Below are 25,962 nucleotides of genomic sequence, written 5' to 3'. Positions count from 1 at the left end.
GACTCTGGTTCTCCCTGCAGGCTCACAGTGGCCAACCAGATGCCCATGGGAACAACAGCATGCTGGACTAAACGGTTCAATGGGGCTTTGTTTTTATGACAGCCTTATCTTCCACAAATTTGTCTAATCCTCTTTAGAGCCATCCCACCATCTCGCAGGACTATTAACTACAGTTGTTGTTATTACGTAATGAGTTTGTTATATATTGCAGCAGAGCACAGAAATAAATGGTGCGATAAGACTGTTGGTTGAAAGAAAAAAGAAACGTAAAAGTTTATTACACTGGGAAATAAAGTCATTCTGACTACAGGCATACGTGTGGCATATTGGTTGTCTTCCAGGATCCATATGGACTTTGGTTCATCTGTTCCTACATCATCCAATAATGGACATAGCCATTTCAATTTCTAGCATGGCTGGGTGGCTGACACACATTCTGCTTCAGTATAAGAGACTGCTACTGCATCCTGCTTTTTACTTGCCCAGCTAACTGCTCCGCCTCCACAGAAGAACAAGTTTCCACTGGTGAATTTGCAATCTGCTGTGTCCCCAGCCCAATCTGCAGGGCCGGTTCTAAAGGGCGGCCAGGTGGGGCACTGGCCCGAGGGTCCCTGGAGCTACAGGGGCCCCTGAGGGTCCCCTCCACTCACCTTCCGTGATCCATGGCAGCAGCTGCGGATCGCAGGGCAGGAGCTTCCGCCTGTCTACCATTCCCTCGCCCCACCTACCTGTCTCCTGCTTTTTAGCATTGCCCTTAATGAAGATGGCAGCAGAGGTTTCCCTAAGGTGCTGAAGCCCCTGCCGCCATCTTGGTTGATGGCAGAGATGCACGCACATAGCACACACGCATGCCATCAACCAAGATGGCAGTGGAGGCTTCATCCTCTTAGGGAAACCGTGGCCACCATCTTGGTTAATGGCAATACTAAAAGACAGGCGACAGGTAGGTGGGGGGGCCACATACACACCAGGCCCCTGGAAAAGCTGATGCCCAAGGGCCCGGCATGCCTGGGGCCCGTCCTGCCAATCTGCATCTGTATAAGCTATCAGTTTGGGACTATAGGTGTCTTATAACTTTCGTTTCAGATGTACAGTCCAGTTTAAATATCTGGGCACTTTTTACAGCAGTTCAGTCTCTTTTCCTAGGTGAGTTTGTTTTTCTAGAGTTTCTCTACTGCTGCAGCTACGTCTGGCCTTGTTGTAGACGCCAGGTACAACAACTTTCCTATAGGTGTCCTGTATTGGTCATTCTGTGCCAGGGGTTCACTGTTTTCATATCCCTTTAGGGTGTGACCACTGGCATCCTTGAGTCCTAGGTACTCCAGTATTTCATAGATCTTTTGTCTCTGAGAGGACAGCTCCAAGTTGCTTCACCTCTGTCTCTCAATTCAAGTTGTGTACAATTTCCTCATGATCAGTTTCATTTTCATAGCTCAGAAATAACTCATTAACATATCAGTATACAAGTCCACCTGTTATTTCTGTACTGTACACAGAGATGGGGATCAGCTTGACCTTGCTTGAAACCTTCTCCAATGAGCATCTATTTCAGTTTCTCATTCCATGTTCTTGCTGCTTGTTTTAGCCCATATATACATTTCTGGAGTTTGCACACAAGTGATTTGTCTCCTGATTTTTCAAATCCAGGATATTGCTTCATGTAGATTTCTCCATGCAGGAAAGCATACTTTACATCCAAGTACTCAACATGCATCTTTCTTGATGCTGCCACACTTAAAAGTGTCCTTATTTGGTACACCTCACTACAGGAGCAAATATTTTGTTGTAATCCACTTTCATTTGGGTTCAGATTGTTTAAAAAATGCATCTGAAATCATTTGCACAGACACACCGCTGTCTATTAACCATAGATCCTTTTTAGAATTATTCTGTCATATAACTGTGAGGCTTAGACTGGATTGGCTTAGATTGGTATGACTGGTTTGTATAATCTCTTCTTTTTCTATCTACTTGCTTACTAGCCTATCTTTGTATATTTTTGGGATGAGCTCCCATTGGCAAGGTTTCTTCTAACCTTCTAACCACAGTGGTAGAATTCAGGTTGTGCTCCCTTTTGACTGGCCTTTGGGTGGCACACATGCAAATTTATTTTCCCTTTGTCTTCCCTTAGCTGTGTAATTTGATCCAGTAGCACCTTGTTTAGAGTAGGTCGTAAGTTTATCTGCCTCCTCCTAGGATCAGCCAACACCATTTTAAAATCTGGGTTCAACTTTGCATCAACACCAGAAATAAATGGAGAATACTCATTTGGTAAAGATGCCAGCAAAACTGCAATTTTATGTTCATTGTTCAGAATCCCTTCTGAAGCTTTACGCTGGTCCATAAGATTCAGAAATTTTTCCCTATGATTTAAGGGGCAATTCCCATCCCTTAATCAAGCACAGAACAGCTCTTTATAAGCTGGATCTGATCTTGCATTCCTGTTTTCCTATAAAGATTTTTCAAGGCTGACAGCATCTCTCCAGCAGTACCTTCGTTTTTCACATGTATAAGCTGCAAATCAGCCAAACACTGAATTAATAGAGCTTTTGCGTTACGGTCCTTTGAGTCCCATCCTGTGATGCTCTCAGCTCCTTGTATGTGGGTCTTTCTGTCCTCACAACTTCCAGGAGTTCTTCATCATTCCGTTGCATTTTGATTCTGTACAGCCATGCATGGAAATTTTCTGGTTGTAGCTTTGGGATCAAGGTATGCCCAGGCCTGAAGAGGGGAGAGCAAAATCCCCAAGGTCTGGACCGTGAAAAAAGAAATAATACAATACAAAATAAATTTTGGTGTCTCAACAGACCAGAGTGCTATAATATCTGTTGCTAAATCTCAACATATCCAAGTCTTCTATAAGCATCAACATTTACTAATATAATTCAGACACAGCAAAGTGCAACATATACGTTGAGATTTCCTACAGTTCTCTTAAAGGGACAGTAGAAGATAAAGAGAAAGCTAATACATGAGTGTACCTCTTATAATTTGACCTGAAACTAGAACACATTGGAACAAGCCTACGTATGTTTTGTCATTGTTTTAAGGTGAATTATGGAGTACAAATAAAGTCTGGAGCACAAAAAAGAAAAGCAAGAAACAAAAAAAGCAAAAAAAAGTTAGGTAAGTTTATTAAGCCTACGCTTTGTTTCAAAAACATTGTGTGTGATAAGGGAGATAGTGAAAGCCAGTCATTGGATGCTACAGCATTTTTATAAGAAAAAGCTATTAAGGATTCTGCTGAAGTAAAACAGATGCACACTAGCAGTATTCAAGGTAAGGATAGATTCGTCTCCTATCTCATTATTAAATTCTTCATTGAAAATTAATTTGCACACCAAAACAAGTTCCATATTTAGCTTTTCTTTCATTTTTGTGAGTAAAACCAAATATGAAATACTTGTTCTTCAAGCATCAAGTTAATATTATTGTACAGTACTTGAACAAAATTTAGGATCATCATGAATTTTCTGTATTTTCTTTAGAGGTAAAAAAGAACCCTAAAACTATTTACACCATTGGAAACAGCATAAAAATTAGCCTGAACTTATATAGGCTATATTCAGACAGCATTTTATTCCATTTTCCTGACATTTCCATTTTTGCGTTATGTGTACTTTCGCATGATGTAAAAGCCACTTCTGGAAATCTAGTGGAATCAAATGGAAGCTTAGCACTGATTTCCATGTTAACTGCATCCATAAAAATTCCATTTGCAACTTCATTAACCTGAAAAATCTCAGGGGTTTGATGTTTTATTTACCCCAGTTTTCTGGGGATCACTCCACTGCCACTCACGTAAAGAAACTTGGGGCTGTGTTTTGACATACAGAAGCACACACACGCATAAAAGGTGGAGGAGGTGATACATCCAGTGATGTTTGCTGCTGCTGTTGTCATACCATGCCAACTGGTGTGAATGAAATTTAGTGCAACATTGTGATATACTGATGAAAAAACACAGAATTCCATTACACAACAGGTACTGTAGTGTAAAAGGAACATAAACCCCATGTGTGAATGCAGCTATAAAGCACATGCATTTTTCAAGGTTTTTTTTTTTGCATAACAGTTCAATGGCTCAGGCCAGAATCCAATAATAAAGGATAGCACCCACCCATTAAGAGCCCTGTCCTCAAGGGCCAGTCAATTGTCAAAACCCCACCTGAACCAAAAAATTAGCTTTGTGTCAGGATAACTTCACAGATTTTGGTAACCTTGGTCACTGAATCAAAACTTTCAAGAAAACTAAACTTGATTATATAACTGAAATATTTGCCAATAGCAAACCCCACAAAGCCATTAAATGTATTGTACACAAATAGACTGATGATCAGTCATAAACAGTGTTTTCATTCAAATGTATTAATACTGCTAGCGAAGTACTTTAGTAATGTAGCAGTACTAAAAATGTTTATTTTAACTTGAGTTTCTTTTTAATAAGCATATTAAGTATCCTGTTCTGGTCAATGTTCTTCATTTATTTTCAGTTTTTCTCACCCTAAGTTAAACCTAAGTCACTTTAAAACTTGTTTAAAGAAATTAGTAACATTTTGTTCGTAGGAAGATTTAGAGAAGGGAGCCCAATTATATATCTTGCCCGGGGCCTAGTGACAGCCTTTGGCACGCCCATTAATACCTGCATGAGCCATTTTATTCTCTCATTCAAAAGTTTCTGCAGTTTTAATAAACTGGACCCACAACCTAATGGCGTTTGGTATAGTTGGTTTGGTACAGCGGAGTGCAGAAATAAATAGTCTGGCAAGCCCATTGGCTGAAAGAATAAAGGCACTTAAGGTTTACTCCTACTGGAAACGGTCTTTCTGACTACAGGCGTACGTGGCCATTGTAGACCTAAGAGGTTTGCACTCACCGGCACTATCATTGACCGGGAAGGAAAAAAGGCCTGAGAAAAAACAAATAGTTCCTAAAGCAGCAGCGAGGGCCGAACAAGTTGTCTTTCTGTCTATTTTCCCCACGCCCTTCAGGTTGCTTGTTGCGCGTGTTGGTGCTTTACTCCCGAGTTATCCCCTCCCCCGTTGCGTGTTTGTTTAATGACTACCTGGCGCGCGCACCAATTCACCAGGCTAAGCTTCCCTCTCGCTGCGGCGGCTGTGTGCTTTGCGCTCGCTACGCAGCAGCCATCAGAGGCCGCCCAACACAAAGGGCAGACAGAGCTTGCTAACTTCGCTGGCTTTCTTATTCGCATTAAAGGCAGCACGCACCTGGGGTTCCCCGGCATCGTGGAAGGGGCTCCCGCGCTCATCACGCTCTTGCCCTGACCAACGGGGAAGAGACCGACTCCCTGAGCTGTTTCCAAGCGGGAGCAGCGGTGGGGAGGAGGTGTGGCCTCAGCTGAGACGATTACAACTCCCAGCCCGCATTTCGTGTCGATATGGCCGACGCCGCATCTCTCCAGAAGCAGGTTGGGAGTAGCAGGCGCGCAGCCTAACTCAGGCCGGTAAGCGCATCCGGACGTCAGGTGGTGGAGGTGGAGATGGTACCCCCCTGGATAAGAGGCCCGCCGTAGGATGGGAGCGGGAAGAGAAATGGGAGGTCCTGGGCTTGGATGAAGAGGGAGGAAAAAAGAGAGTCGCGGGAAGCCCTGGCGGAAGGAAACCGACCACTCCCTCGCCGATCCATCTTTGCGTTCAAAGAGGCAAAAGCGATGAGGGCAAACAGCTGGTGTTTAATCCAGATCCCCACCCTAAAGCACGTCAGTTACTGGGAGTAACAGCTGTCCAAGGCGCACGGCGCCGTTAACGAAACATTCGTGCTGAATAGAATCAGCAAGCCAGGCCCTGCTCTATGCACTGCGAGATCCGAAGTAGCTGCCTAGGACAGCTCTTCTCGGGGGCGAGAGGGGGGACACACTCTCTTACTCTTTCTCTCTTGCATTGCCGATTGCGGTCAAGGCTTTTCTCCAGAATTGTTAAAAGAAACTCATTTGAAACTCTTTACTTCAGACCTGCTCGTGTTCCCTGAGCTCAGATGGTCGTGTGGTCCTGCTGCGTGGCCGGAAAAATGTCAGGAGACTGAGCTGGGGGCTATTGCACTTTCCACATGTTCAGAGGTTCACTCTACATATGTCCAGGGCTGAGCGTAGGTAAATCCCAGCACCATTCGGCTGACACAGACTTAGTGGTGCTTTTCACACCCCCAAACCTACCCAGCAGCTCTCATCTCAGGCAGCAGCCTCATTCTGCATAATGAAAGAAGCAGCCCTGCTTTTAGTGCACTGGGATGTTTGGGTTTGTTTTTTTAACACAAACTAGTATTGATTATTTATTTACTGAAAATATTTATAACCTGACCTTCATCTATATATAAACACTGGGGGTGGGGGGGAGACACAAGTACAATACAAAATATAAACAAGCCATATGATAATATAAAGGAATAAAAGCCCACATCAGAATAAGGGGACAGTTAAAAAATAAAGCAGCAACAGCAGAGCGGGTCATAGAAAATGGTGCCATCTCCCCAATCCAGGTCAGAATCTTAGTGTGGGGAATGTGAAGGTTAACCTTCCCCCTACCCCAACCCTGCCATTTGTATTGCAGGGAGAAGCTCCCATTGAAGCAAATTGGAGTCCCCCCCCCAATGTAAGTTGCAGGTATGGGAGGGCTGGCCTCTGTTGATGTCCTAGTGGAGGGCAAAAATCCCTCTGCCTGAGGGTCCCAGTCTGTATCAGGGAGCCCTATGTTGGCATCTTGCAAACAAAACAAAGCTGTACATAAAGTCATAGCTGTGTAGCTAACGCAACATGTTGTTTGGCCCTGAGCCTGTGAAAAGTTGCCCAGAAATAGCCTGGTTGCTCACAAACAATTACAATGAAACAATTAAAATGGCTGATGCGATGAAGTCGCCAAGTGAATGACTGTACGAATGCTTGGCATGTCAAAGGTGACTGGTGCAACTGCAGCTGATGCTGGTCTCCACTCCACCAGGTGGTGGTGAACTGTCGTCCCCAACTCCTCCTGCACATGGAATCCGCCCCACCTACACAGTTGCAGGCTGTGTTAAGCTTACAGCTATGCACATAGGGCAGCCGTTGCCAACCCAGAGCTGATGGGAATTATAGTACAATACATCTAGAGGGCACCAGGTTGGTGATGGCTGCAGTAGAGTGAACCCAGAAAGGGGTCCACACTGTTGCTGTAACATGCACGGGCGCTTAATGCCTTCCCTGTTCTCTTATCAGCTTAGCACCAACCCAAAACTCAACACACCACGTATCCTGACAATTTATGCATGTGGACAGAGGGAGTCAAGATGGGTTTTTACATCAGTTCCCTCTCCAGAGCGCCCAATGGCAACAGGGCCCCGCCAGAGTCTTCACGCCCCCCTGCCAAGCGTTACCAGGCAGCGCCCAGCTACAACTACAGATGGACAGAGCTACACTATGAGGCCAGCCGTGGCAATGTGGAGAAGCTGAAGCAACTCTTGGTGACCTCAAGTGGGTGTATGTTTCTGTGTTGCACGGAAGGCTCAGATGGGCCGAAGCTGATTTTGGGAGGAAGATGGCCTGGGCTGTGTTTAGTCTGCTCTAAAACTAAATAAAATAAAAAATACTCTTGTGGTAATCCAAATATTGTTCTGCCAAAAAAGAGGGAGGGGTGGGGGGCGTATTCCTTAATGCAGTGGCTCCCAAACTTTTTTCCCCATGGACGACTTGAAAATTGCTGAGGGTCTTGGCGGACAACTTAATGATTTTTCTGCCTGTTGTTCCACAGAATTCAAATTGTAATGCAATAAAACACAATATAAGATAATAAGCAATTAAAACACTATTAAATCAGTATATTTAATGCAATGTGCCATTTCCCGTCTTCAACCACAAGTCCACAGATGCGCCATGGACCATTTGAATAGAACTTATGGGACTACTAGTGGTCTGTGGACCACAGTTTGGAAGCCCCTGCCATAATGAATGGTTTGTTTCTGTGCTGTTTCGGAAGGTGCTCATCCCCTTTTGCTTTCAGGCAGGGAGCTGGTGGACCAGAAAGATTATTATGGCAAGACTCCTCTTTACTGGGCTGCCTACAAGGGACAGAGGCACTCGGTGGAGGTGCTGCTGCAACATGGTGCCAATGTCAACACATGCTGTAAGCACGGAGGGACCCCTCTTCATGCAGCCGTTGGCCTTTTCCCAGACTGCACCCTGCTGCTAATCCAGGTAAGCACCTCAGAGCTACATCTCCCTCTTCTTACCACCTCATCCTGTTGTTAGTGGTAGAATCATAGAGTTGGAAGGGGCCTATAAGGCCACTGAGTCCAACCCCCTGCTCAATGCAGGAATCAAAAGTAAAGCATACCTGACAGGTCCTGTCCAGCTGCCTCCCAAATGCCTCCAGTGTTGGAGAGCCCACCACCTCCCTAGGTAATTGGTTCCATTGTCGTACTGCTCTGACAGTTAGGAAGCTTTTCCTGATGTTCAGTCGAAATCCGTTTTCCTGTAACTTGAGCCCATAATTCTGTGTCCTGCACTCTGGGATGATCGAGAAGAGATCATGGCCCTCCTCTGTGTGGCAACCTTTCAAATACTTGAAGAGTGCAATCGTGTCTCCCCTCAGTCTTCTCTTCCCAAGGCTAAACATGCCCAGTTCTTTCAGTCTCTCCTCATAGGGCTTTGTTTCCAGTCCCCTGATCATCCTCGTTACCCTCCTCTGAACCTGTTCCTGTTCATTTCCTGCCTTGCAAGCCTTAGGGAAAGGCTGTAGCTCAGTGGTAGAGCATCTGCCTTCCATGCAAAAGGTCCCAGGTTCAATCCCCGGCATCTCCAGGTAGGGCTGGGAGAGACCCCGCCTGAAACCCTAGAGAGCTGCTGCCAGTCAGTGTTGACAATACTGAACTAGATGATTCAGTATAAGGCAGCTTTCTATGTCCCTGGCTGTAATTCCTGAGGGTGGTGGCAGCAGCAGAAAAGGAGCTCAGGACTGTGGCATTGTAGGAAATCACTTACACAGATATGCAAAGAAGCTGCAGTTTGTCCTGTTGTGGACAGAGAAGGGAGCCGGCACCTGTTGCATTTAACTTGGCTCTGAAGATGCCCAATATTGATATCCAGACTTGGCTCACAGAGCTTGGCTTCAGGAAGCCAGGACTGAGGCCTGTGGTTCTGTGGTACTAATTAGCTGTTTTTCTTCTCAGCACGGTGCAGACGTGAACCTACAGGACAACTGGGGAGTGACCCCTATGTACTTGGCTGCATGCAGTGGACAGACAGAGTGTATCCGGCTGCTGGTGCAGGCAGGTGCCTGCATCTCCTACAGAAACAAGGTAGCCCTTTGCTGAAGGACTGTGTAGTGAGCCTGGGGGCTTTGCCAGCTCCAACTCTTCCCATACATAGGGATCTAGGAAGCTGCCTTATCCTGAGTCAGACCATTGGTCCATCCAGCTCAGTATTGTCTAAACTGACTGGCAGCGGCTTTCCAGGGTTACAGAGAAGGTTCTCTTCCAACTCTCCCTGGAGATCAAACCAGGGACTTCCTGCATGCAAAGCACGTGCTGTGCCACTGAACTATGGCCCTCTTGGTGACTCGGCCTCTGTTGCAGAAAATGGCACCTGTCTTTCTGGCTCTGGAGCGGTTGTGGCAGAGCTTTAATTTGGCTGCTTCTATCATGGACTCCATATTGTCCTCTCTGAAGATCAATAGATCCTAACAATATTTTATTTTATTCATCGTCTCACTTTTATATCCCACCTTTCGTCCATCATGGAACCCAAAGCAGCATACATTCAGTTCTCAGGCAGTCCCCCATCCAGGCACCTGCTTAGCTTCAGCAAAGTGGGTGGCCTCATGTGCCTTCAGACCGTACCTTGGAACCCATAGGACCTCCTTCTGCACTTCCTTGCGCTCCTTAAGCCTTCCAGCCAAACGTGTCCTGTCTGTCTCAGTGTTCCAGCTCTGCTCAACCTCCTCTGACTTCACCTCTCTGAACTGGCTCTCGTTCCATTCTTCCAAGCAGGGGATCATTTTCTAAAAAGAGTTGGGGTAGGGGGTGTTGGCCAAGCCCACAGGAAAGCCCAGATACTGTGCTGTGCTGTGCCCCTTAAGGAATGTGTGAGTGGATTGGCCTCCAGTCAAGTTGATGCACACGCACTGTACGTGCTCAGAGGGTTACTTCTTTATTACTGTTTTGCACTCTCCGTGGCCCAGTCTAAGGAGGAGTTCTTGTCTCTGCATTCTTAATCTTCTGCAGCCCTGCTCAGGTGTTAGGTCTAAGCAGGAAATCTCTTTGTGCGTGTAGGAGGCAGTCAGCAGGGCGGAACAGGAGTGCTTACCCAACCTCCCATCACTGGTGTTACTGTGGATTACCGGGAGGGACAAGGCAGGTGCAGTGGAAATGCACTGGTGGAGCCCATCTGGTGCTCCAGCCAAAGCGTTTGCACCATGCTGACCTCGCCACAGCTTTATTTATTTATTTTATTTATTTATTGTATTTGTATAGCGCCCCATAGCCGAAGCTCTCTGGGCAGCTTACAGTAACTAAAAACATTAAAAACAAATATACAAATTTAAAACACATCTTTTAAAACACAATTTAAAAAATTTGAAACAATTTAAAAAACACATGCTAAAATGCCTGGGAGAAGAGGAAAGTCTTGACCCGGCACCGAAAAGATAACAGTGATGGCGCCAGGCGCACCTCATCAACACGATCATTCCATAATTTGGGGGCCACCAGTGAGAAAGCCCTCTCCCTTGTTGCCACCCTCCAAGCTTCCTTTGGAGTAGGCACCCGGAGGAGGGCCTTAGATGTTGAGCGTAGAGTATGGGTGGGTTCGTATTGGGAGAGGCGTTCCATCAGGTATTGTGGTCCCAAGCCGTGTAAGGCTTTATAGGTTAAAACCAGCACCTTGAATCGAGCTCGGAAACATACAGGCAGCCAATGCAAGCGGGCCAGAATTGGTTTTATATGTTTGGACCATCTCGTCCCTGTTACCAATCTGGCCGCTGCATTTTGCACAAGCTGCTTTGCCCCTCCCCCTCCCAGTAAGCCACAGCAACAGCAGAGATGGGAGGTCAGGGCAGCATTTCTACAGGGCTGCACACACTGGGCTTTCTTTGGGTGGAAGGGTGGGATATTGATGAAATGATGGAGACAATAATAACAACAATAACCAAAAACAAACAAACAAACAAACAACAACAACAACAACAACAATAATAATAATATGAAGAGCCATGCTTGCTAAGACCAAAGGCCCATCTAGTCCAAAATCCTGTTCTCACAGTGGCCAACCAGATTCCTGCAGAAAGCCTACAAGCGGGACCTGAGTGCAACAGCCACTCTCTCCACCTGTGATTCCCAGTAACGTGGCATTTGCAGGTATATACCTTATGGCAGTGGAGATAGCACATAGCCTTTGTGGCCAGTAGCCATTCATAGACTTGTCCTCCATGAATTAGGGCAATCCTCATTTAAAGCCACCCAAGCCCCTCCCCTAACATTCCTGGCCCTGCCCACTCAGTCCCTGACCTTTCTGTATCAAGCAGGGAAAGATCTGAAGCGGGCTATTTCTACATTCCCTAGAAAGCAGGTAGAGGCCTCCACGAGACCCTGCATTGTCAGGGACCCCACATGGCCCGTGCCTCCAAATGTGAGGAGATTTCCTGTTCATTCATATCACCTGAACTGGCCTTTATTTGTTTATATTTATATAAAAACAAGAAACAGACACAGATTACACACAACTTATTACACGCTACAATTTTAACTAAAGTACCAACTCATTTCTAGATGATTCTACATTTAAAATGGCTATAATATAAAATGAACTTTTAAAGAATATTATATTACATATTATATATATTTTTTGTAGTACATTATGTATAAATAAATAATTTCTTTTGGCCTTATGCCTCCTATATGTGAGGAGATTTCTCATTCAGACATAACACCAGGACGGGGCTTTCCTAACCAACCCCCCCCCCCCAATCCCCTCCCAAAATCTCATCTTCTTATCCTGTTTCTACCCTTCACAGCTCCTTCTCAATAAACAGTCCCCACATCGTGCCCAGATGGGACATTCTGCCTGGAATGCTGATGTAAGGCGCTCAGGGCAAGGGCTGAGGGATCAGCTTTTCTGCTTTGTTCCCTAGCAAATACAGGAAGTGTTCCTTGTCTATTTCCAGGTCAGATTGGTGGGAAAGCTGTAACCTGTGGTTAACAAAGTGCTTTCTTCACTATCCCCCACCCCCCTTGGCAAAAAGGGTGATTAGAATGGGATTTATCAGATGAAGAAACCAAAGGAGTCATAACAGGTCCCCTCACTTGACAGCCCCCTTCAGCCTTCAACAGCCAGAAGCTTCTGCAAGGGCCAGTTTTTATCAGTGTAGCTCTTTGTTAATTGCACTGCTGTTTATTTTTTAAGGCTATTTAGAATCCACTATGTTCCTTTTCAACAGGGAATCTAGCCAAAAAAACTGCAGGTGCCCTTTTTTCCTAAGGATGAGCAGTATCCTTTCCCCTGTTGAATTGCAAGCTGAACTCTCACTTCCTTCAGTACCTCAAAAATACACCTCCTGTAAGAAAGATGATTATTAACTTTTGTTTAGATTGGTTGACTGCTGTAGTTGTTGTTCTGCTTGGAGAAGGGCTGTACAGCACTGGCTTTGCATGCAAAAGGTTCCAGGTTCAATCCCTGGCATCTCCAGGTAGGGCTGAGAGATACTCCTGCCAGGCCCTCTGGAGAGCCACTGCAAGTCAGTGTAGAGAATACTGAGCTAAGATGGACCAATGATCTGACTCGGTATAAGGTGTGTGTATATATACAGTGCCTTGCAAAACTAATCAGACCCCTGACCAATGCTCCCATATTACTGAATTACAAATAGTACATTGTAATTTCGTTCTGTATGATATTTTATTTTGAAACACCCAAACTCAAAATCAATAATTGTAAGGTGACATTGGTTTGATGTTGGGAAATGTTTGTAAGAAACATAAGAAACAGAAACATGTTGCTTGCATTCCACCCTTGTGCTGTGGAAGCTCCCAGTTTACACAGATGAAAGAAATTGCCCTATCGAGGACACAGTTACCTTGCCATTGGCCTCCACCTGTGAACCATTAAAGTTGCTGTCACATAGTCAGGATAAAAACCCCACTGTTGAAGGATCATTGGTCAGGCTGTGGATCTGAAGGAAAATGAAGACCAAAGAGCCTTCTACAGAAGTGAGAGATAATGTAATACAAATGCACTGATTAGGAAAAGGGTACAAAATAATATCCAAGTGTTTGGATATCCCAGTGAGCACAGTTGGATCAATAATCAGGAAGTGGAAGCTACATCACACCAGCCAGGGCCTGCCAAGGAAAGGCTGTCCCTCAAAACTCAGCGCTCAAACAAGGAGACTTGTGAGAGAAGCCACAGAGAGGCCAACAATCACTTTGAAGGAGCTACAGAGTTCAGTGGCTGGGAGTAATGGTGCACCAGTCAACCATATCAAGAGCTCTGCATAACACTGGCCTGTATGGGAGGGTGGCAAGAAAGAAGTCTTTACTCAAAAAGTACCATCTAGATGCTTGTCTAGCATGTCTAGAGTTTGCCAGAAAGCATGAGGGTGCCCCAGCTGTGATGGGGGAAAAGATTATGTGGTCAGATGAGACCAAGATAGAGCTTTCTGGCCAATACTCAAAGCACTATGTGTGGTGCAAACCTAACACTGCCAGTGCCCATGCCTCAAGACACACCATCTCTACAGTGAAGTATAGTGGTGGCAGCATCATGCTGTGGGGATGCTTCTCATCAGCGGGGTCTGGGCATCTTCTTAAAATTGAAGGACGAATGGATGGAGCCAAATACAGGGATCTACTGCAAGAGAACCTGCTTCAGTCCACTAAAAAACTGAAGCTTGGGAGGAAATTCACTTTTCAGCAGGACAGTGATCCCAAGCATAAGGCCAAAGCAACATTGGAGTTGCTCAAGAACAAAAAGGTGAATGTCCTCCAGTGGCCCAGTCAAAGTCCTGATCTCAATCCCATTGAGAATCTGTGGCGCTCTTTGAAAATTGCGGTCCACAAGCAATGTCCAACCAGCCTGAACGACCTGGAGAGAATCTGCTAAGAAGAATGGGCCAAAATCCCTTCGATACTGTGTGTAAAACTGGCACATACCTACCCCAAAAGACTTAAAGCTGTTATTGCAGCAAAAGGTGGTGCTACTAAATATTAATGTGTGGGGGTTGAATATTTATGCAAGCAACATGTTTCAGTTTTTTATGTTTCTTACAAACACTTCCTAACATAAAACCAATGTCACCTTGCAATATTTGATTTTGCATTTTACTGTTTCAAAATAAGATGCCATACAGAATGAAATTGCTATGTACCCATTTGTAATTCAGTAATATGAGAGCATTGGTCAGGGGGTTGCAAGGCACAGTGTGTGTGTGTGTACACACACACACACATATTAACTAATAATACATAATATTTCATCATGGCAATGATTAACAATATTAATAGTTATTATTAATAAAAATAAATACACAATTCCAGTCACCCAAGTTCCTACATGTCCCAGATTATCTCCACTGTTATCCTGCCATTTTCCTCAAGCAGAAGTTCCTTCAGAGCAACCTCCGAACCAACCAACCAACCTTCTGTTTCCTTTTGGCTGCAGCGTACAGGAGCACCTCCCAAGCGCCTCGTTTCGCAGCCAGCGCTGATGTCCTGGATGGATTCTTGCCGCCAGCAGCCCTGTTCCCTCAAGCACCTCAGCCGCCTGTCTATCCGAACTGCCCTAGGCCACACGAGGCTCCAAGCCATTGGGGACTTTGACCTCCCTCCACTGCTGAAGCAATACCTTATGTTTGAAGACTTGACTCTGCCAGAGCGGCTCTTGCCTTGAGATGCGTGGAGTTGGTTACTCACAGCCGGCTAGGTTGGCACTGTTCTCTGCAGCAGGAATCGGAAGGATGGTGGTGCCAGAGCTGCCTTTTCCCTGCCCAGTGGCTCACCTTTGTCTTTCTTCGCTGTGGTGGGCCAGCACCATTCCTCACAGAAGTCGGGCTCTCCAGGCCCAAGATCAAGGCTGAGGTGACAATATTGGGGGGTGGGGGGGTTAGGTTGTTTTTTTTAAAAGGCGAGTAAGTGGGGACATGATAAAGGAGTATAAAAGTATGCATGGTGTGGAGAAAGGTTAAAGTGATGTTTTTTTCTCTCATAATACAAGAATCGTCATACAAGGAAGCTGAATGTTGGGAGTTGCAGGACTGAAAAAGGCCAATAGTTCTTCACACAGTGCATAGTTAAAACAATGGAATTTGCTGCCAGAAGATGTAGTGATGGTCACCAGATTGGATGGCTGTGAAAGGGCTTTAGATTTTAGACAAATTTATGCAGGATAGGGCTGTCCATGGTGACTAGTCATCATGGCACTCTATTACCTCCAGGATCAGAGGCAACATTCCTCTGAATACCAGTTCCTGGGACTCGCAAGTGGGGAGAGTGGCTGTTGTGTTCACGTCCTACTCGCAGGCTTCCCATCTGGTTGGCTACTGTGCCAAACTGGCACACCTTCATCACGTCTGCTGGTCTCCTGGGTCTCTGGCATTTGGATGGAAGAATTGTCTTGCTGTATCAGGTCCAGAGTTCTCTCCCCAACAAAAGTCAGCCAGATACTGCTGGGAAGCTTGTCAGCAGAGGGTGAATGTGATGTCCTGCATCCCCTGTTGCTTGCTGACGCCACATGCACTTTAAAAGCAGGGGAGGGCAGGCTTCAAACTTGCAGGATTTTCTTTGTTTTTTACTAGAACCCCTGAAATTCACCAAACAGAGTTGGGTACAAAAGCCAAAAGCCAATCCGTAAGTCAAAAAGAAAGTAAAATCCAAAATCATTTCCTATTTTATCTCAAGATAAAATGGCTGTTTCTTATAGTTTATCAACCCGTCACAGATGCCAAACAGGTGAGGCCCTCAGTCACTGTCCAAGGCCATTGCTGTGGGCTTTTGTAAGTTAAGTAACTTGCTGGGCCACACCCCTTAGAGTCCCTGCGGGAAGGGGGAGGGCGATGACTGCTCAGAGACTGGCAGATGCTCCAGCAGGCAGGGGTGGTTCACTCCAGCAGGTAAAGATGGCTTGTCCATCCCTTCATCCACATTTATTGATTTAAATATTTTTACAGTCCATCCTTCCTCCCATTCAGAGCACAGGGCGGCTTCACAAAAGAAATCATTAAATTGTCTAAAATAAACAACAGCCATAGAATCATTATATTACATTAAAATACAACAGAGCAGCAACCTGAATACCTAAAGCAGCCTTTGCCTACCTGGTGCCCTCCTAGCACTGGTGGTAGTTGTCGTCTTGAAACATCTGGAGGGTACCAGGTTGGCAAAGGCTGACCTAAAGGGACCACAGCCCCAACATAAAACAAATTGCAAACCACGAGGCTGGATAAACAAAAGCATTTTCAATTGATGTTTAAATATATCTACCGTGGACGTTCAGTCTGTCTCAACTGAATATCCCCTGGGAGGGAGTTCCATAAATGGGATGCCACCCCCAGGAAGACCTGTCACATGTCGCCATCATCCTAGCTTTTGCTAAGGATGGGACCACAAGCAGGGAATGTATACCAAGTCAGACCACTAGCTCAGTATTGTCTACACTGACTGGCAGTGGCTCTGCAGGGTTTCTGGAAGGAGTCTCTCCCAGCCCTACTTAGAGATGCTGCCAGGGATTGAACCCGGGACTTAAAGCAGATGCGCTGTCATTGAGCTACAGTCCTTCCCCCAGGGCAGAGCAGGGCACCTCCTGCTGGTTGTAACAAGCGGGTTGACTAGTAACTGGAAAGACTTTGCCATCTCTGTTCAACTACAACAAATGTGATGCACATCCTTGTTCTTTACTGAAAATACCATTTAAAAACCTGGATAACAAAAGCTTTGAAAAACTGCAGTTGTTAGTTGTTTCTATTTGCTGTTAACGTTGGTGGTTATAGTGTTCTTAGCTCTTTAAATTTTGCTATCTTACTGCATTTATGTATATTGTGTTTATTTGTTTATTTACTACACTTCTATCCCACCCAATAACCAAAACACTGAGTGATTTATAATAAAAGCTAAAACAATAGAAGAGAATGATATCTAAAATCTAAAACAGAACGAAAACAGCACAATACAAAACCAGAATTAAACCAACAGAGGAGAAGAGCAGTTTAAAAGATCTAAGGAACACTAAAACACTTTTTTCCTAGCCTGGGAGAATGAAAAGGTCAGAAAGATCACACAGCATGATTGATTGTCCGGTGAGCCTGTCAAGAGTTAGGTAATGCTTCTGGAAACCAGTGGCCTGGGAGCCACAGGAGGTGAAAGTGCTTTTGCACAGGTCCTGTTTGCAGGCTTCCCACAGGCACCTGGTTGGTCACCATGAAAACAGGATGCTAGACTATTACTTATTTTATTTATGTATTTATTTAATTTGTATCCCGCCCTTCCTCCCAGCAGGAGCCCAGGGCAGCAAACAAAGCACTAAAACACTTTAAAACATCATAAAAACAGATCTTAAAATACATTAAAACAAAACGGCATTACAAACATTTTAAAAAAACAAACTGTAAAAAGGGTTAATAACATTATTAAAAAATAATTAACATATTAAACAATTCTGACACAGATGCAGACTGGGATAGGTCTCAACTTAAAAGGCTTGTTGAAAGAGGAAAGCCTTCAAAAGGAGCCGAAAAGATAGCAGAGGTGGACTAGATGGACCACTGGTCTGATCGAGCAGGGTTCTTATGGTGATGGTGGTGGCCGTGTTCTGTTGTGTTCTTAGGGCATTCCACACCAGGGTACCACTACTGAAAAGGCCCTTTGGTAGGGGCTAAGTGATTAAACTACAAATCAGGAAGACCCTGGTTTGAATCTCATGTCTTCCATGGTAGGCGGCCATATATACTAGCTGGGCCAGGTGACACACATGCTGCTACTCCCTCTCCCCTTTTCATTAAAGGTTTCATTTTAAAAAATGGATTGGCCTTTTTTCAGAGGGGAGGGGACAAAAAATCATTTAACTAGATCAGGGGTGGGGAATCATTTTCAGCCTGAAGGCCATGTTCCCTTCTGAGCAGCTATCCAGGGGCTGCATGCCGTTGGTGGGCCAGGCCAGTGGCAAAAGTGGGTGGAGCAACAAATGTGAATTTTAACTTTGCCCAGAAGGGTAGTTTCTTCCCACACATCCCCTCTCTCTCCTCCATCCAGACGAGCAAGACGCCTTATCAGAGTTCAAGGACACATCCTAGCCAGACAAAAACACTCAAGGAGAGTGCAACATGGGGCAGTAAGGGGCGTGGCTTGAAAGGGTACGTGGCCTAGGGAGTCCTGAGGGCCATATAGAGGCACCTGGAGGGCCCCAGCTCTGAGGTTCCCTACCAGTGAACTAGATAAGCATGCCAACCACCTGAATTTTAAAAGGAAACTCTGCTCAAAGTCTGAGGGGCAGGGGCTAAAATCAGCAGTGGATTTGGAACCACATTTGGGTGTCCTCATTAGATGAGTGAAGGCAAGAGGAATCAACGCTCTCCATGCAGCAGAAAAACACAGAGTGGCTCTGAATGCACCAAGAGCAGGTGCTGATGCCATTTTTAAAAAAATCAGCATGACCTGACAACACTATTTTGCCATCAAAAGTAATGGTTGACTTGGTTCTTAATTTTTAGAGCAAGAGTGTCCTGAATCTGTCATACCTGGGTACAATGCAGGACCCTTTGCCTGAGAACTATCTGTATATTAAAACAACAAAGAGTCACCTTCAAGATTAACAAATGATTTATAGTGTAATGGTTTGTAGACCATAAAAAGCAAAAAATACATAAAAGCAAAACGGGTGAGATGACAATTGACAAGGCCATGTTGATTATAGCCCAGATATCTTGGCATCAGTAAGCTTATTCACACACAACGTAGTGCAAGCCTACTCAGGCATAAGTCTTTCTGAGTTCAGTGGACTTCCCCCCGCCCTCTCCCAAGTTACAGTGTACAGGATTGCTGGCCAACTGGTACAATGCAAAAGTTTGCATTTCCATCTCAGCAATCAGTAAATGCTGATCTATAAATATACTCCCTGGAGATTCCAGGTTTTGCTTTGGTAACTGGGCAGAGATGGAGCCAGGAAAGTGTTAGAGAGCAAAGCAGGAAGCTGTTCCAACAGGTGCAGGGTGAAAGGAGATGGTAAAATGAGACCATCCCAGCTGTCCCAGGTCCCTGACCTGTTCCAAAGTAAGGACCATGTTTCCAGAGACTTCAGCACGATCCAATCCCAACTCTCCTTGCCACAACTATGCTGGGGGACTTGGGACACCCCCCTTCACCCGCCCCCTTTCCAGCCACAGGGACTAAAAAGGGAAGCAGTGGGAGCTGGCTGGATGACACTCCCCAGAGCTCAGAAGCCTGGCAGGTCTGCAAGCTCGCCTTGGGCTGCTCACAAGGTGACTCCAGAAAGAGCCAGGCTGGTTAAACCCCCACCCTCAGCAAAGGTAAGTTCCATGCATTTGTATAGGAATTGTACACATACCCTGATGCTGCTTGGTTCCATCATTTTATGAAGTGCTAAGAAGAGGGAAAAAGTGCCATCAAAGTAGATAAGTTTAGAAGCCCTCAGGTTGATACCTAGCCTGGGAAGTGCTTTTATGATCCCTAGACTTTTATTTTAGCCGCCAATTAAACTTTGAGATGTTTGCCTTTTTTAAAAAAAAATAGCATATACAAATGAGCAGTGACAGCAGTCTCCTGGGGAAAGTACCAACCCCAGGGGAGCCCCATGTTGGTTTATACAAAAAGAAGAATGCCAAAATGCTCATTAGGGGAATACCTATATCAGAACATCCAAAATATCATAAAATAATGTGCAAACTAAAGATGTTGTTGTTGTTACGTGCCTTCAAGTCGATTACAACTTATGGTGACCCTATGAAACAGTGACCTTCAAGAGCATCTGTCATGAACCACCCTGTTCACATCTTGTACGTTCAGGTCTGTGGCTTCCTTGATGGAATCAATCCATCTCTTGTTTGGCCTTCCTCTTTTTCTACTCCCTTCTGTTTTTCCTAGCATTATTGTCTTTTCTAGTGAATCATGTCTTCTCATTATATGTCCAAAGTTTGATAATCTCAGTTTCATCCTTTTAGCTTCTAGTGACAGTTCTGGTTTAATTTGTTCTAACACCCAATTATTTTTCTTTTTTGCGGTCCATGGTATCCGCAAAGCTCTTCTCCAATACCACATTTCAAATGAGTTGATTTTTCTCTTATCCGCTTTTTTCGCTGTCCAACTTTATAAAGACAGATGACAAATAAAGAGGGGCGGGGGAAAGAACAGGCAGGAAGCTGGCTGGTGTCTTGTTTAGTTCAGCATGAAGACACTTAATGAAGCTAGTTTGAGTGTTGTGTTGGATGTCCTGTGTAGGGGCAACATTCTCTGTGATCAGGGTTGGATGCACTTCCACCTACTGGAATGGGTTCAGAGGAGGGCAACGAGGATGATCAGGGGACTAGAAACAAAGCCCTGTGAGGAGAGACTGAAAGGACAGGACACGGAATTATGGGCTCAAGTTGCAGGAAGCCAGATTTCAACTGAACATCAGGAAAACTTCCTAACTGTTAGAGCAATTTGATAATGTAACCAATAACCTAGGGATGTGGTAAGCTCTCCAACACTGGAGGCCTTCAAGAGGCAGCTGGACAGACACCTGTCAGGTATGCTTAAGTTGGTTTCCTGAACTGAGCAAGGGGTTGAACTCGATGGTCTTATAGGCCCCTTCCAACTCTATTATTCTATGTGCACCCACCTCACAAATTCTGCACCCAGATCAAGTTCTACTACTGGAATACATCCATGATGAAGTCTAGATTTACGTGTATTTATTTGCGTAATTTTTGGAATCCTTTTAACATGCATATTGGGCCAGATTTGCATTTAAGATTCCAACTGCTATTTTGGATTTTCTACACAAAGAATTTGCAGGGCTCAAGCAGGGTTTCCCCCCCCCCATCCACCCTTGAAAGACTCTGAAAGATTTGAACTGTGTTATTCAAACATGTGAAACTGTGAACGTGCGAGAACTGACTCTCCTTTCTGCTTGTCTGGAGAAGGTGATCCGAGCTCTCCCAGTGGAAAGCCAGGCCGGCCTTCCAGCAGGGATGCCTGGGCCCTTCCATACCACCTTCTCTAATCCTTTTGAAAATCTGAGCAAGGAATGCCAGGAACCTGAGACCTCTGCTTGGCGGTTTCCCAGCTCTGTGCAGTGCGGAGAGCGGCACTTGGCATAACTGCCATAGCTGCCATCATTTGAAAAGCTCCAGTGCAAACCCATGAAATAATCTCTGCCATGGCCCTGCCAGAAATGCTAGGAATCCTACCAGCTCCGCTCCCAGAATTCAAGGTAGCAGAGGCACGAGGAGAGGAAGAACAGCAGAGGAGGCCTTTGCAGATGGAGAACAGAGAGGAAGGGCCGTGGCTCAGTGGCAGAGCATCTGCTTTGCTTGCAGAAGGTACTGTGACGCCCTTCCCTGGCTCTCCCTGTCAGGTTCCTACCTGCTCGTGGTTACTGCCTGTCACTAGGCACCACCAGGGACTCCACCAGTCTGGACTGTCCTTTTTTTATGGTTTCTCTCCCCGCTCTAGCATAGACCTCACCAGATCCCCCTGCTAGGCAGCACCACCAGTCACGTCCTATAACGCGTATTCCCAGAGACTCTGCCTGAGTCTCTCTATCAGGTTACCTCTGTGACTGCGTACTTAAGCTGTCCCAATCCCTTTGTATCAATGCAGATAATCCTGGTTTGCTCTGAATACTTGTGGTGTTATTCTCTTCACCGCTGCCACCATTTGTTACCCTTCAGCCTTGGTATTTACCTTACCCTCCCTTCTGGTCTGTGGAACCCCAGCCAAGGATCAGGCCTTTGGTAAACCAAATATATTTATTAAATAACAGAGATAACAAGATTACTTTATAAAGGCACTTAAGCATATGGTTTCATCTATTCCTGAGGTACTGGTCTTAGTATTAATCCGAACTCCACACTCTCCTCACATCCACCAACTCTCCACCCAATCTCCTCTCACAAACCCACCAAAGCAACCCACTCACGTTCAACGTCCACCCAGATTCAACTGTCATCCTTCCGTTTATACCCTCAGCCATTCTAAACACTCAGCCAATCATCCAGCATTGTACTGCCCATTCACTCCCCCCTCCTCTTTCATTCCACTTACCATGTATCTCCTATACAAACAGCACTTACCATATATACACTAATACATGAACATCACATTCCCCCCCCCTTAAAATAACGGCAGAGTATTATTCCTGTTCCAGGATTCATACGCCGCGTTAACAAACAAAACAAGTCTCTCTGGGGAAAATGTCTTTCTTTGTTCCTCCGTCTGGTCACGTCACTGCAGTCCCAGCCACCTGCCTTGACAGTCCATCGGCCAATACATTGTCCTTGCCTTTGATGAACTGGAAGTCCACTTGATAGTCTTTTGGGCCCAGGACCACCTCTGCAGCATAGTGTTATGGTTTTTCATAGTCTGTAACCATAACAAGGCCCGATGATCCGTTGTTACCGTGAATCTTCGTCCCCACATGTATGGGCGCAACTTATTCAGTCCCCACATGACCGCTAGGCACTCCTTTTGGACCAACGAATAGTTTTTCTCCCTCGGCGTCAGCTTGCGACTCAGATACGCCACTGGATGTCTGGTGCCTTCTCTCTCCTGCAGCAAGACAACTCCCAGCACCAGGTCCGACGCATCTGTAGCCACGATGAATGGTTGCTCATAGTCTGGTGCTATTAATATGGGTCCTTGGCACAAGGCTTGCTTCAGCAGATCAAAAGCCTTCTGACATTCATCCGTCCATACCACACGCTCAGAACACTTTTTCTTTGTCAATTCATGCAAGGGGGTTGCGATTTCCCCAAATTTTTTCACAAACTTCCTATAAAAACCAGCCACACCTAGAAATGCCCTAACTTGCTTTTTGGTTAAGGGGATAGGCCACGCTTGTATTGCCTCCACCTTGCTCCATAAGGGGGTGATTTTCCCACTCCCCACCTTATGTCCTAAATAGACCACCTCCTTCAACCCAAACTGGCATTTCTTCGCTTTTATTGTGAGGCCTGCCTTTCTTAATGCCTCTAATACTGTTGTCAGGTGTTGGACATGCTCAGGCACCGACTTGCTAAAAATGGCCACGTCATCGATATAGGCCACTGCAAAATCTGCCATGCCTCGCAACACAGTATTGATTAGCCTCTGAAACGAACTTGGTGAGTTCCTTAGTCCCATGGGTAAGGTCACAAACTCATATAACCCATCTGGTGTACTGAAGGCAGTTTTGGCTCTGGATTGCTCGTCTAGTTCCATTCGCCAAAATCCTTTACAGAGGTCTAACGTAGAGATAATGGTTGCTGCCCCCAATAACTCTAACATTGCGTCTACCCTAGGCATAGGATACACATCTGGGACCGTAATTTTATTGATTAGCCGATAATCAATGCAAAATCTTGTCGTTCCATCTTTTTTCGGAACCAGGACAATACTTGAGGCCCAGGGACTGATTCCCTGACCACTCCTAGTTCCAGCATATCTTCGACCTCCTTTTTGATCTCACTCAAAACTTTCCCATTCACACGGTACGGCATAGATCTGATTGGGGCATGATCTCCAGTATCAATGGAATGTTTGGCTATACTGGTTCGGCCAGGTTTATTGCTAAAGAGATCCCCATAGTTTTTCAACACTCTCAGAATCTCTTCTCTTCCTCCTGCACCTCCTCTGACCATTCCAATTGATCTACCCCTCCTTTGTCTTTGCTTTCCTGTACCAAATCTGGAAGTTCAGGCCCACTTCCCTCAGGGAATAAGGTAACTTGCAACACCTTTGCATCCCTGGTATGGTAAGGCTTTAACATATTTACATGAACCACTTTGCTTTTGTTTAATTGGTCTGTGGTGATTACATATCTCACTGTGTCAAGCCTTTCTCTTATGGTATATGGTCCTTCCCAGCTAGCCTGTAATTTGTCATGTTTCCTGGGTATGAACGCCATAACCATATCTCCCACATCATACACACGTTCCCTGGCTGTTCTGTCATACCAGTAACTTTGCTTCTCCTGAGCTTGACTCAAATTCTCTTTCACAACTTCCATCATTTGTTTCACTGGTTCACATTCACCCTTTCTCTCAGCAGGCATCCACAGTCTATATAAAATCCCATTCTCACACACAATTTGATTCGTCAGCTTGTCAGTAAAGGGAATCTTTTGTGTCAGGGCTTGTTCCTTTATTTGCTTCAAACTGGTATCCTTATCCAGTTCTTCTCTGAAATGCTCTGTCTCTTCCCCAGAGACCATTTGATACAGTTTGTCTCCTTCAGCAGGCCTGCCAAGGGTTGCTATGGTGACCTGAGGCTCGCAAACAGATTCCACCCTGTTTCCTTCAGCCCCTTTTAACATGGCTTCTGTTTCTCTGCCAAGTTGCTGTCTGGTCACCACATATATTTTCCCTTGTGCCCCCATAACATCTCTTCCCAGTATCACTGGTTCTTGTTGTTGGGCATTAATACCGACTTTATATTTTCCCTCTTTATTTCTCCATTTCATTTTCACTAGGGCTATGGGTAAGCTTTCTGGTTCTCCCCTCACTCCTTGGATAGTCACTGTTTCCTGAGGTAATATTTCCTCAGATTTTATTAAATCTGGCCTCAGTAACGTCTGAGCGGCACCAGTATCAAGCAATGCCCAATAATTTGCCCCTTGTACACTCACTTCCTCTCTCAGACTTGAATCCAAGTCTTTTACTTCTGTCCAGTTTATCTGGCAGAACTGAACCTTTCTCGTTGTTAGATCTTTTGGTTCTGTCTTTACTGCCCTTGCCTGAGCAGGATTACTAATGGAGTTGGCAACCCCACATTGAAAACGTAGGTGCCCCGGTCTACCACATTTATAGCATAATTTCTCCTCTGTTTTAGGGTACACAGGTCCACTCTGGGGTGTCCTGTGCCTTTCAGATTTTACTGGAGGACTCACTCGCTGTGGTACCACATCCTTTCTGCCGCCACTATATGGTCTGGGTTTAAAATCTCTTGATGTTTTCCCCACCCAGCCAGTTCTATTGGAGGCAAAGTGATCCGCCATCTCTGCGGCCTCCTGCACCAATGCAGGGGAACGGTCTTTGACCAGGAGCCTTATTTCTGGTGGTAACTGATGGTATAATTGATCCAGTATCATGAGGCTTTTCACCTCTTCCACTGACTGAGCTTTGGCACTACTCATCCACTTTCCAAATATATCCATCAGCTTTGCTCCCAGTTCAACAAAAGACCTCCCTGCTTGGATCTGACAGTTTCGGAATAACTTTCTAAAATAGTCAGGTCCCAGTCTGAATCTTTTGTAGACTGCCTCTTTAAACTCAGCATAGGTGACGGGCCTGTCTGAGGGGAAATATTGGTATACCTCTGCCAATTCCCCTTTGATCAGGTTTGATAAATACTGCATGTATTTATCTTCAGGCAGCCCCCACAACTGAGCTTCCTTTTCAAAGGTTGTGAGATAAATTTGAGGATCTTGACCAGGCTCATACACAGCAAAGTCCTTTGGAGTAATTTTTATTTTTGCTCCATCTCTGTCTTTCCTTGTCTCCTCAGAGTGAAATTTCTCTCTATCCAATTTTAATCTTTCCCCTTGTATCTCAGCATCCACTCTCATTCTCTCAGTTTCCATCCTCAATCTCTCAGTTTCCATCCTCAACTTCTCAGTTTCTAACTCTCGCTGTTTGTCTTTCCCATCAGCTTCCATCCTCAATCTCTCAGCTTCCATCCTCAACTTCTCAGTTTCTAACTCTCGCTGTTTGTCTTTTTCCTCAGCCTCCCATCTTAACTTCTCTCTCAAATACTCTATATAAGCAGGATTGCTTAAGTATCCTTCTGGGGTCTCTTCCC

General features: G+C 45.3%; 2 protein-coding genes, 1 long non-coding RNA gene and 1 other non-coding gene across 5 annotated transcripts in view; 3 read left to right on the top strand and 1 right to left on the bottom strand.

The window, feature by feature from the left end:
• Positions 1-248: 248 nt before the first annotated feature.
• Positions 249-5,645, bottom strand: LOC133380831 (uncharacterized). Its single transcript, XR_009761555.1, has 2 exons — positions 5,229-5,645; positions 249-2,751 (listed from the first exon to the last, which is right to left on the bottom strand). It is a non-coding gene; the product is annotated as an uncharacterized LOC133380831 (long non-coding RNA).
• Positions 5,152-17,075, top strand: LOC133380830 (poly [ADP-ribose] polymerase tankyrase-2-like). Of its 2 annotated transcripts, none has more exons than XM_061618933.1 (5): positions 5,152-5,464; positions 7,208-7,468; positions 7,989-8,182; positions 9,157-9,285; positions 14,639-17,075. In XM_061618933.1, the coding sequence occupies exons 2-5, from the start codon at positions 7,258-7,260 to the stop codon at positions 14,864-14,866; spliced, it is 762 nt and encodes a 253-aa protein (XP_061474917.1). In that variant the 5' UTR covers positions 5,152-5,464; positions 7,208-7,257; the 3' UTR covers positions 14,867-17,075. The 2 variants fall into 2 exon arrangements, with proteins under 2 accessions (XP_061474917.1, XP_061474918.1); XM_061618934.1 differs by having other exon boundaries at positions 5,155-5,464; positions 7,208-7,462.
• On the top strand, positions 8,720-8,788 carry TRNAG-UCC (transfer RNA glycine (anticodon UCC)). The gene has a single exon. It is a non-coding gene; the product is annotated as a tRNA-Gly (tRNA).
• A 2,292-nt stretch (positions 17,076-19,367) lies between the features above and the next one.
• LOC133382394 (SRSF protein kinase 2-like) overlaps positions 19,368-25,962 on the top strand; it is a 39,665-nt gene continuing 33,070 nt past the window's right edge. Inside the window, exon 1 of the mRNA XM_061622100.1 lies at positions 19,368-19,493. The gene's annotated coding sequence lies outside the window, so the exon portion shown is untranslated. The remainder of the gene's footprint in view (positions 19,494-25,962) is intronic.

The sequence above is a fragment of the Rhineura floridana genome, chromosome 3 (genome assembly GCF_030035675.1).
Source record: "Rhineura floridana isolate rRhiFlo1 chromosome 3, rRhiFlo1.hap2, whole genome shotgun sequence".
Taxonomy (NCBI): domain Eukaryota; kingdom Metazoa; phylum Chordata; class Lepidosauria; order Squamata; family Rhineuridae; genus Rhineura; species Rhineura floridana.
Note: the sequence above shows the minus strand (reverse complement) of the source record. Positions and strands in the feature narration are given on the sequence as shown.

Coding starts and splice junctions, on each gene's coding strand:
- LOC133380830 (XM_061618933.1), top strand. CDS start 7,258: ATGTGGACAGAGGGAGTCAAGATGGGTTTTTACATCAGTTCCCTCTCC. Junction 7,469..7,988: donor CTTGGTGACCTCAAGTGGGT/GTATGTTTCTGT, acceptor TTTTGCTTTCAG/GCAGGGAGCTGGTGGACCAG. Junction 8,183..9,156: donor GCACCCTGCTGCTAATCCAG/GTAAGCACCTCA, acceptor TTTTCTTCTCAG/CACGGTGCAGACGTGAACCT.